General features: G+C 39.6%; 1 protein-coding gene across 4 annotated transcripts in view; it reads right to left on the reverse strand.

Annotated features, from left to right (window-relative positions):
• CRAMP1 (cramped chromatin regulator homolog 1) overlaps positions 1–12,218 on the reverse strand; it is a 51,666-nt gene that overhangs the window by 10,407 nt on the left and 29,041 nt on the right. For all 4 annotated transcript variants that reach the window (XM_049790989.1, XM_049790988.1, XM_049790990.1 and 1 more), the window contains exons 10-17: positions 10,796–12,061; positions 8,202–8,379; positions 4,775–4,956; positions 4,032–4,106; positions 2,719–2,800; positions 1,890–1,994; positions 689–867; positions 37–117 (exon numbers count right to left, since the gene is read on the reverse strand). In XM_049790989.1, coding sequence (XP_049646946.1) covers positions 37–117; positions 689–867; positions 1,890–1,994; positions 2,719–2,800; positions 4,032–4,106; positions 4,775–4,956; positions 8,202–8,379; positions 10,796–12,061 — 2,148 coding nt within the window. The remainder of the gene's footprint in view (positions 1–36; positions 118–688; positions 868–1,889; positions 1,995–2,718; positions 2,801–4,031; positions 4,107–4,774; positions 4,957–8,201; positions 8,380–10,795; positions 12,062–12,218) is intronic.

Here is a 12,218-nt window from a genome sequence, read left to right on the forward strand (position 1 = left end):
CATTTCATACAACTGTTCTTTCAACAGATACTCTACCTGGAAACCATCAGGAACTGCCTCCTGCTCATGCCGTGTTGGTAGGCTGATGAACGGAACCCGACACCCAGGGCCTGAGCCCTAGAAGCACAAGAGAAATCATGTGAGTGCCAAGTGTTTACATGACATGCTGCAAATATAGCTGGGGAGGTAAGAGACAAGTGCCTATCACCGTTTATGCATGCTTTTTTTACTATCATGCCTTTCAAAATTGTCCATTAACTCCCTGAGAAAATGGCACAGACTAGCATGTATCTGGGTCTCAATAAAAGAAATGGCAAGGAGAAATCACAGTTTCCATTCCAAATACATCCCTGAAAGTCCATGTTTTGCCCCAGATTCCCTCTGGAATTATTGCTTATTGAAACGCTACCGTTTCTTTTCAAGCCCAGATTTCTGGATGGCCAACTTTAATAGTCACACAGTGAAAGCTATTCTATAGGATGGAAATCTGTTCAATGTGATGATGATTTGATCCCTCAACCCTGAAATACACAATACACAACATAGATTGGGTTTGCCATGATAAAAGCGTCCAACAGCAAGCTTCAGGAGAAAGCTGATTGAAGAGTCATTAATAACACAGGTTTTTTACACAGTCAGAGAGCAAGACACTGAAGTATTTTAAAAAGCATGCTCAAGAGACTCTGACCTCTACAGTGGTGATGGAGCCTCCGTTCTGATGCGCTACTGTTGACTCCTGCCCTGTTACCACTGTGGTCACTCCATCTGGTGACAATGGAGACACACCTGACAAACCATCTGCATCCAGAACAGGCACGGGGCTACCAGGGATAATACCAGCACTTTTAGCTGCCAAGTCAATAGCACCTTTTGTGAAACAAAAAAGCAAAAAAACCACATTACAAGCCTTTTCTTCAGGTGATTACTTTGTTGTGACTCATCTAAAGGATGATTTTTTTAAAAAATTGCCCAGAGTCAAAACTTAACACATGCAAAAAGTGAAAGTGGTAATTATCTGATCAGCTATATCAGTTGTTCCTCTTCACAAAGTATAACACTTCTTTCAGCTAAAATGTTTAATTTTTCTGTCCTGTTCCAACATGTTATCAGGTATATCAAAACAGTTTAGAGAAACATCCCAGTTCTCTCCACTGCCCTTTCCTTCTATTTTTTTTTTTTGGTCCTGCAAATTGTTAAGTATTTGGTTATGCAATTTCTAGAAATTTCCTATAGTTTACTAGAGGAAACTAAAACAATGCAGCCTTATTTTGTTTCCTTGTATCTCTAGCAGCCATTTAGACTCTATATAAAAAAAATCATGTCCTTGCAGGGTCAACCTCACCCAGATCTTTTAAAATCCACTTAAAACATCTGAATGTCTTCCCATCACAGAGAATCCTCTAAGTAAAACATAGAGGCAATCATTGTTTTCACCTCAGTAGTCATTCTAATTATGGGACCTATTCTTCTATTGCAAGATGAAGTATTTGCTTGGGGTACACCAGCATGTTTTTTTTCTTGTAGACTTCATAATCCCACATTAGTAGATAAGATGTCTGTAAGTTTCTTTCAAATACATCACAACCCCTTTTCAAAGTGGTCTTATAACAAAACAGAACAAAAGTGCTCAACTGTGGTTACAAATTCTAACCCCTTGCTTTGCCTGCAGGTAAGACACAGCGAAGGAACCTAGTTCAGACTGTCCCACCACTGACTGCTCCCTTTCTGCAGTCACACAAAGCCACAGAAAGTAAGATATCATTAATGCAGACGCTTTCTTTAACTTCCAAAATCACTAATGATTCTACCGAGGGAATAGAAACCAACAATGTAACAACATACAGATCACAACAGACCGTGACTCACATTCTGTTTAAGAAATTACTTACTAGACAGATGGTTGGTAGCCTGTGTTGGAAGAACTTTGGGCACAATTGGACGAGAAACAGCAGCTTTAGTCAGTGAGGACTGGATTGGCCGAAATGAACCTCTCCCTAGGGTGAAGGATTAAATACATCTCAAGCAAATGAAATATAACATCTTTAAAGCACAGCACAACACAGTTCAACGGAAGCAAAAAATTCCAAGCAGTAGCAAGCTCCGGGAATGCAAGTAGTGGAGATGAAACAGACTTGAAATAGTAATGCAAGCTAACCAGTGCCTTACCACACAACTGCAACAGCAAGTGTTGCTGTGTTATTGAAGCTGCTTTCATTATTTTCAAAGAAGGTAACCTTTAAGGTCTCATGTTGATTTTGAGATTTAAGCTGAGATGGGAGATCATCTGTACTACCATTGTACTCAAGTGTGTATCAGCAGAAAAGGAGAAATGAGCAGTATATTGATCATACTGTAAACAATATCGCAGGTACTAGGAAAAGTCCATTATAAAATCTAGACAAAAGATTATACCCTACAGAAAAAAATTCTTATCAAGTATTTTATTCCAAAATTTTGTCTCCTTTAGAGAACTCCTTACTATTCCCTGCTTTCAATACTGGGAAACGGAAGAAAAAAAATTTCTATCATAATCATGACTTGCTTAACAATGATGCAGGAGAACAATCCCATCAACCTGTAGGAAGTGACTCAACAACTGGTAAATGACTTTGTGGTTTTGAAAGGGTATTTTCCTCTTTTTAGAGATTATTCCTTAATGTAGTTTTAAGGGACACTTCCCAGTCCATCTCATGGCAGCTAGAAGATACGCAGACTCACCTGTAATGGATGAGTTGGATAAAATAGAAAAGGAACAGACATGCTGGGACGGATTTCCAGATGGCCTGGGGAGCAGTGTTCTCTATGTGAGAGAAACAACAATAAACCAGAACATATTTAAACTCAGAACAGAAGGTAAAGCTCATCTTCTAAGGCACAGAAGTTCACAATACCTTTCAGTATAAGCAGAGTATTTAAATGGCATGATTATCATGCAACACCCACAGCAATAATGTCTGTGTAATCTTGAGAAAGAAGTTACAGATAGGAATCATGTGTTCTCTCTGTAAACTAAGAGAAAATTTCCCCATAGACAATTCTCAGAGAAATGTTAATTAGAACTATATTCCTTTCCAATTATACTTGCAGTAATTTTCAAATCTCCCCAAGAATTACAGCAGTGATCTTAAGGATGGAATCTAGTCTGTGTGCAAACTGATCTTCCATTACAATTGAACAAGTGTAAACTAATGAGGCAGCTGTAATGTACTTGGGAGCTTTCAAAACAAATGGAATTGCATAGACCAAAATATCTCAGTACCAAAAAATAGTACGCATGTAATTTCTGGGTCTACTACTTTTATACAGAGCAGGAGGGACAAAAGAGTATATTGAAACTTGGTAACTTTGTTTTCCCTGAACAAGCATCCATTATTTTGGTTTTAGATTTCTTGTATGTTGTCCACCTGCCTGTGGCTTCACAGTGGCATGTGCCTTTTTGCTGCGTTAACAGAGTAGTCTAAAGGAGGTTAGTGCCTGCCTACCACCAAAGTTCCATGACAACAGGCTACCTCTTACATAAATCTCTTTGCAAGTCCCCTTTTTTTCCAGAAATCATTGTTCTTTCAAATAGTGTTATGTCTTATTGTGCTACAGAGGTTTATAATCACCCCAGTTTAATAACCATTAGTGAGTAGGAAGCAACAAAAAAATACCTAAAGGGAGATCTTGTTGGAATAGCACTGACAGCTCTAACACTGACAGATCAGGATACCACATGAACACACTGCTTGTGCATCAGTACCAGCAGGCCCAAACAGCAGAACCTGCTTTCCAAGGAGGGGCTTTTTTTTTTTTTCTCCAAACTACCTCTGGACTACTACTCTTGTTGGCATTCCTCATATAGGGAATATAACATAGCTGGTTACAATACAGACTAAAATGCTTCTTCCTTCATATGTTCAGCTTCACTTTTCCAGCAGATGTATGAAGGAAGTTCAACTCTTTATTTCAGTTAGGTGCAAATCACTATAGCTTTACTGATCTATTCAGAAAACAAAACAGGCATTTCACACTTTGCAAATTGTTCTGACCTGTACTACTAACGGCTTCCGTAAGTGCCTGTTCCGTAACTTCCTTGGCTTTGGCAAGAAGAAGTCTGACTGCATCTGGACAGGAACAGGAAATGCATTAGTAATTATGTTAAGCATGCACACAGAGAATCAATTATACCCCCCAAACTCTGTTTTTCAATAAAGGTATAACTATTTAAAATACTGTGTTTTGTTTTAGACAGGAGAATATTCTTTTTGCTAGAACATGAAAATTTTCCACCACAAATGTATTTTTCAGAAATACTTGTTTTATGAAGATAAAGCTTTCTCCCAAAAAAATCATTTCACTACTTAACTACTGTTGCTTGCTATGAAGTTGTTACTGAGATTATATATGTATATATATATAAAAATAAAATGAGTGTTTCAACTAAATACAGCAATGAGGTTGTATTAAAATTAGCTGCACAATAAGAAGGGTATCAGTTTTGCTAAACCTAGCTAACAATATTTGCTGGAGCAAAGAGAGTGAACCAGTTTCATCAGGCTGTGTGATGGCATTCAGATTCAGGTCTGAAGAGGTGATGTCACTTCAAAGCATAGTTATATAGTCAAAATCTGACTAATCTCAGCTAATATAATGTTATGCTTGAGCATCGCTAGACGCACTGCTTCACAGGGAAGCCCATACTTTCTGAGGAACCAAAAAACCCCTGTAATACCTACTGGAAGCTGGCTCAGGCACAATATGCTACTTTTTTTCATTCGGTCACCTCACTTACACTGATTGTGTCTAAGTGCTGCCGGAAGGTCAGTTCTGCTTCTTTGCTAGGCAAGAACAGTTTCCCATGGCGGCTGTTGGGTGGTAGAGTTGTAGGAACTGCAAAGAGTCCACCATCAGTATCAGTGCTTCCAGAACTTGAAGGACCAGCCACCAAGAGAGGTCTAGGAAGGTTTCTCAAACCTAGAAGATTTTAACAGCAATTTAATGAAGTTAAGTGAAACCAAAAAGGAAGTAACTATTTAATAACTGAAGGATCATACAGAGAGCTGGGACTTAGGGATTCTTGCTCTACCACCATCTGTTTGTGATCTCAAATCATGAAACTCTTGATACTTCAGTCTTCCCACCTGCACGTTGACAGTATTTACCTGCTTCACAAGGATACTGCAAACATTCACTTGCTTTGAAATCCTGGGAACAAGGGGGTTAAATACAATTTTATGCTACTAAAGAAACTAGAACTTAAGCACCCAGTTTAAAGCCTCACAAAAACTGTGTTAACCAGTTTATCTATTCAGCTTGTAGAAATACCTGAGGGCCCTTCCCACTAAACAAACTATATATCCACCATTCTTTCTGTAAGGGAAGATAATACAAACAAAGACTCATTCTACAATGCTCATGTTTTATTTACACTCACCACCCCCCACCCCTTCCCCATGGTAATTCAAAATGCAACCCCAATAAAATGATTCTGGTGACAGAGGAAATGAAAGAGCAGGGATCAGTTTACCAAAACTATCTTCTAAAAGATGGACTGTCTTAGAAATACATTTGGCACATTAAAATAATGGCATCTGGTCTGAGTAAAACTTCTCCATTTACATTTAACTTTAAAAAACATTGTAGGATTTCACAGTGTTGTGCCCACTCTGCAGGCATCCAGCTAGGATGAAAACCAGTATCATTACTATGTCATTCTGAGATAACCAAGAAGTGTACCTGCCTCTCTTCCACAGATGTGCTCGCTCCACATATAACACCATGCTTCATTATAATAGACAACAACAGCTATTTTCACACTCAAATTGCACCCATACATGTCATGGTGCTCCAGCCTCTACTGCTGGGCTGGAGATCTCAGCTGGGAGGCAGCAGGCACCTGACTCACCCAGAGGGGGAAGAAGCAAAGTGGGCAATGAAGACAATACAACACAAGCCTGGGCCACACTAATGCAGAACGTCAAACTTTATTTACCAAAAAAATAAACCTCAGGGTTTTACTATCCTCCTATTTAAAAGGTGAAATTGCCACCTCCACCCTGCTGCTCTAGATTCTGCTGTTTTTCCGAAGGTCAGTTAAAATCACAGTGTGCCAATGTATCTAAAAATCAATTAAAAGCAGAACATATAAATTTGTGCCTCCTGCCTGACCAGGAGTTAGAGAGAATTGTAAAAGATAAAGTACATGATATTATCTTTTAAAAAAGCAATAAAGGGATGCTACTGTAATTATATAACGATATTTTAAGCACTATAGGTGATGTTGCGTCACAGCTGTTGCTTCACTTTTTCTAAATCTCTTTGCACGATTATTCTTTTTTTTTTTTTTGTCTCTCCAGGTAGCTGTCTGGCCTTTGTGGAGCTGTCGGTTTGCCAATACTTTCACTACTTCTGGAGTGGACACAGGCTATCTTCTAATCTTTATCTTCTACTGAGAAGGCCAAATCAATTTATCTTTAATTAAAAAACCCCAAAAGATGAAAACCAAACAGCAGTTAGCACCTAGGCAGACTCAGGACCAAAGTCTATGAGGGAATGCACCTAGAACACTCATCACCAGAAGTAACCTAGCAGTTTGCTTTCTGACAGCCAAATTACTGCAGTCATTTAATAGCACTGTATGTGAGGATACAAAAGAAGCTTGATAACTACTGTATACTAAAGACTGCAATCCAGACCACAAACAATCTCATTTTAGATCCAGAACACCCTTATCAGGGCTGATAAAAGGCATTCCGTTTGTCTACCAAAACAACACAACTTAGGGTGAAGATACCAGACTTGCTTGGGTATCCATCTGACATGCTGGAATGCCATTACCTGAGGCCTAAAGCTGAGTGCATTACCCCAGGCAGAACTGCTGAGAAGCTAAACTAATTAAAACTAGGTAGAATGTTATACTGAACACATTTTTACTGTTCCCCTGTTCAAGCCAAACAGCTCAGCTGAAGCCAATTTGGCTATCTTTGGTACTGTACAAAAGCAGGAATACGTAATCTGTATTTTTCACTTTCTGAGTTTGCACTAAAGACTACATGCTTCATTATATGTTAAACCACAGTGCTACATGACTCTAGTTGTAATTCAGTGATGTGAATCAAAGACTAACGTGGACAGTTATATTTGTTTTTGAATCAATGAAGCTCTATGTAAACAGAACAGGTGTCCGTTTCTAGGGGATCAATAACAAAGTATTGTTATCTTCTTGCTGTTTCTGTCTAGAATCCTCAGTGTACGATCCTTACACTTACTTAAAACGCTTCAGGAAGGATTTTCAAGGCATTAGGGAAGCATAAAGTACAATCTCATAAAAATGAATGTCGCAAATTAAGGAAGTTTGATTCTACTTGCAAGTCTGATTAAAAAAAGGTATGTCCTTCAAGCCTGTGTATCTCACTGAAAGATAACAATTTATCTGTTTGATCTATTAAATTATTGGCTTTTTAGTAGATATTTAAGTAAGCACATCCTTGTCTACAAGGAAGCACAACGAAGCTTCAAAAATAAAATTGCTATAATGCCATTTTAAAATGAAAACCACACAGAGCACCAAGTAAGTTTTACAGCATCAGTAAATTGCTCATGGTTCACCGCTTCTTACAGCACAGGTGTGAAAAGGACAGCATAAGAATCACAGTTGTTTCTAGTAACCCTGACACCTTCACAGACTATATAATAAAGTCATAAAACATTCATTGGCAAATGCAACAGGACTGAAGAATAGAACTGAAATTCTTGGTCACAAGTTACAAGTTAAGCAGCTGTACCTTCTAGTAAAAGAAAAGGTAATTCATAATCATTCCGTATTTTATAATGGCAGAATTGCGCAGAAAATTATTTTATCAAAGAACTTTACACTATAAATTTACTTTCCTGCTCTGTAAGCCTTTTCTCTCTTGATATCCCATACCCTGTATCACTCAGCTGCTAACAAATGCTAGCATCTTCTGTTAAGAGCCACTCGTGAGAGCTCTTCTGGACTGTCAACTGTGTTATTGACGTGCATTGTTTTTCAAGATTCAAAGTAGTATTGAATTTAAGACAACTCTAAGGCAAATTAACACATACCAATGTTCTTAAACAGTTAAGTTCGTAAGAGTAGGAACACTGATACTCTCAGTGTCACATTACTGGAGTGTACTCATGCCGGTCTGAAGTACTAATGGTTTGATCTCTTGAAGTGGATTTTTATGAATACCCACCTGAGGAGCTGGAAGCAGCACCAGGAGAAAAAGTCTTGTTGTTGCGAAGGGCAGATTGATTTCGTGCACAACCTGGACTCCTGGTGCTGATGGCAATCACCTTTCCCGGAGGAGTCAGTGACTGCTCCTCTTGAGCAGGCTTTATAGGTGACGTGGCAACAGAGCTCATCTCAGGCATCTGAAAATGCACACACATTAAATGAATATTGTGTACTGTTGCAACAAATAGTGTTAAACTCATTCTACTTTGGAAGCGTTAAAAAAAATAATCTGACATACTACAATATCTTTAAGTACTCTAACCAATACCCCTGTGTGTGTGTGGTGGGCAACTGAAATTCCCTTCCTGTGCATTTAGCAGTGTTAAATGTCATCAGTTCAATACCATTCATTTATGTTACAATCAAGTTAACCCTCAACAAGCTTCACACTGTGCTGGACCACCCAAGGATTTAAAAAAAAAATAAATAAAAAAGACACAGATTTGTCACAGTAATGGAAAAGGTGTTGTTTTTAATTCAGTGAAAAACTAATTTTCATAAAGTCTAACCATCCAGAGGGCTCCTCTGGTTGGAAGTACACCTGGACAAAAATGTTTTGCTCCTAATTCTAATCAAGTAGAGACCAATAGTTTTGATTTTTTTCCCATCCCTTCTCCTATTTCATACTGTAATACAGCAATAACAAGAGGCACATGGCAAGGTGCTTTAATAATTTTCCAGGCATATCCAGTTATTTCATTAAGTTGTTTAAAGATTTTTCTAGAAAATGCTCCCTTTTTAAGGGATCAGTGTGTAACAACAGGCATAAAATTATCCCCCCCCCCCCCCCTCCACTTGACTGCAATGCAATTTGCTACAGGATGTTTTATGCTGATAATCTTCATTTACAGGAATGAATCACAGCACAGTTGGCCACTTTGGCTTTGTAACATATTGTCTTGAGAAATAGCAGGGATCTAGACAATCAATCCTTCCCCTGTCAAAGTACCCTGTGGCAAAAATATTATTGTTCCTGTCATTATTTGATGAAATGCAGAGGATTTAAGAGATAAAACTTTCAAAAAGTCTACAGTACTTTCAATTAGGCAGTAAATATCACCCTCGCCTCTTGCATATTTATCAGTCCCACAACATTCACTGCTGTAAGAAGACTATCTCTTTTTCTGAAAAAACAATGAGTATAAAATAGTATTTGACAAATACAAGGTTACATTACTTCTTTTTATTGCAATGTACAATATGGTACATCTGAAAGAACTTTATTTTTCAGTAGCACTATGCTACTTTCATTAAGACACCAAGAGTGTTAAAGTGACAGGAAAACACTTGGAAATAATAACTGCTGGGTTTTTTCCCTCTCTTCTATCCCTCTCTGCCCCAGTCTAAGGAGATGTCCTTCTTTCTAGGTTGTGATTGCTTAATTATGTTATTCCTGGTTATCACACATGTCACCAGAAGTAAGAGTGGATGCCAAAAGAGGAGACATTGTCACAGATCTGTCTTCAATCTTAAAGTCTTCACAGTTTAAACAAAGTCTATATCTGGAGCTGTATCTGAGCACAGATAGTTTTAAATTTATAAAATCCTACATTCTATGTCTATGATATCAGGATCAAAAGGACCTTTGAGGGGGGTTAACTCTGCACCAACAAAGAAAGATCAAAGAACTACATATCTTTGGGAATAGTGATACATTTGCATCCTATGCTGGAATACAATGCAAATGGCATCTTTAACTCATCATATCTCCATCACAGGCATTCAGTCACATCTGTTGAATTCAGTGTCTTTTTGGTCTTTAAAAGGATGTTTTACTAAGTTCCAATCAGTTGCACTTGGTGGAAGTGGCTGCCCAGGTATCATAGGGGCAGATCTTAAACATTGGTTACAATGCACAAGAAGGAAAGCAAGTTCATTCCCAGTTGTCTGCCTAAGGAAGAAAGTATTATTCTGGGTCTGTTAAACAACTATCTTTGAGTCTGGGAACTTTTACAAAAATCACTGTGGCAGGTGCAGTTATATTGGCTATGCTATCCCAAAGAAATAAAATTATTTTCACACTTACACTTAGTGTAACTTGAGATACATAAACATTGGAAATTAAGGGTTGCAGTTTTCAAGTGGAATATTAATCTCATCTAGGCTCCTTTTGTCATCTTGGCTCTATTTCCAATAAAAGGCTGGACCAGATGATCTTCCAAGGTCCCTTCTAACCTGGGCTGTTCTATGGTTCTCTGAACCTGAGAGAGAATAGAGGGCACCTACCTAACCTAACCTCATGACTGATCTTTTCAGTAGTCACATTAAATGTTCACTGTAATACCACTGAGTCTCCCAGCAAACCAGAAATTAAAAGGTACTGTAAAAAGCAAATGCAGCATATTGAGGAGAAGTCCACTCCGTAGCAAGCTGGGTTGTGGTGGTGTGGTTTTTGGGTTGTTTTGGGGGGTTTTGTTTTTTGTTTTTTAAACACAGGAATCTCCAAGATCTTGACAAGGCTGGTCACTGATTTACTATGAAAACATGACTGGGCAATTATTCCCCAGATCAAGTAAGAGTTTAGCATCTGGAGCATGAACAAGAGCTACTTACTGGTTTGGGATTGACTTCAGTAGAGATGAGTTTTAAAAGGCAGTTTAGGAGTCTCTGCTTGTGAAAGGTGGTACATGCAGGAACAGTACTTGACTCGGTTGTTTGCTCCTTAGCATCCTGGGTTTCTGGCTCCAAGACAGCCAACCAGTCATATTCCAGCTGCAACTTGTTCGGTTTGCCCATCATGAGGTAGACTTCAGCCAGCGTAAGGCTCTCAGAAGTTCTTAGACTCCATCCTTCTTCTCTAACCTGTTGAGAGAGCCGGCTTGGGTCATCCTTGAGAGACTTTGTACTAGATTGTCCCTGAGGTGGAGGTGGAAATGAGGAGCCCAGCTTCTCTTGAGAATCCTCCATTACTGCATCTGTTATATCCTTGGTACAAGCATCAAGCTGCTGGCCCTGGCTGTGGCTAGCCTGAGTTTCATATCTGGATGGGCCACTGCTGGGTGAAGCCACACCACCTCTTGGTAGCTGTGAATAGAAGTCAGACGTCTCTGTGCTCTTCCCACTTGGAAAAGCCACAGGAGAAGTATCACCAGCTGCTGGAGCAGATTCTTTCCCATGCAGTTTGTCTGTGCAAGAACATTTCTCTGGGACGATCAGGTCCTGACAGGACTTCATGTACCGTGGGAATGGATCGAGCAGAGAGAGTTCCTCCACATCAGGGATCTTACTGCAAGCACAAGCTGTGCTGCACGATGGTAGCACAGCTGCTTGGTCACTAGCCAGGGCCTCCCTGCCCTCCACACAGAAGGCCACTGAGCTCAGCTTTTCGTGGTTTCCTCCTGGATCTTGAAGTCCAGAAGGCGGTTTTTGGAGAGAATTAGTGACGCCAAGATTGGCGGCTGTTCCTTCCACCAGGCCAGGCTCTGGGGCGCCATCTTCAGTGCTTGCAGAAACTTCAGCTGTGGGCTGAGAGGTTCTGCTTGACTCTGTAGTGCTCTCTGCCCTTCCAACACCCTTACCTTCTGTTCCCCGTGTGTATTTTAGCTGTCCCCTAGCTGTCCCCTGACCACTCTGTATGCCTAGGATTTGTGCAGGGGGTAGTAAGTGAGAGTCTTTCGTGTTCTGTTTGCATTTGCCAGTCTCCTGCCAATGCACTGTGCAGAAAGCCTTGGAGTGGACCACTCTGGCCACCCCAGGCAGTGGAGTGAGTGTACAATTCTCTCCTGGAAAGAGATGGAGCATTACTTTCTCCTCTGAGAAGCCACCTCTTGTTTCTGAGTCTCTGGAGTCTTGAAGTTGCCGTTCTTCTAGTGTTTTTCGCTAAAAAAGATGCGTCAAAGAACACAACAATCATGCGCCCCTTCCAAAAAAGCACCTGGTAGCCTACTTTGCAAGTTAAAAAAAAAAGAAAAAAAAAATCCCAAACCAAACCAAAAAACATAGCTGATCAAGGACACATTCTCTATTCAGCATAGGT

The sequence above is a fragment of the Accipiter gentilis genome, chromosome 33 (assembly GCF_929443795.1).
Source record: "Accipiter gentilis chromosome 33, bAccGen1.1, whole genome shotgun sequence".
Classification (NCBI taxonomy): Eukaryota; Metazoa; Chordata; class Aves; order Accipitriformes; family Accipitridae; genus Astur; species Astur gentilis.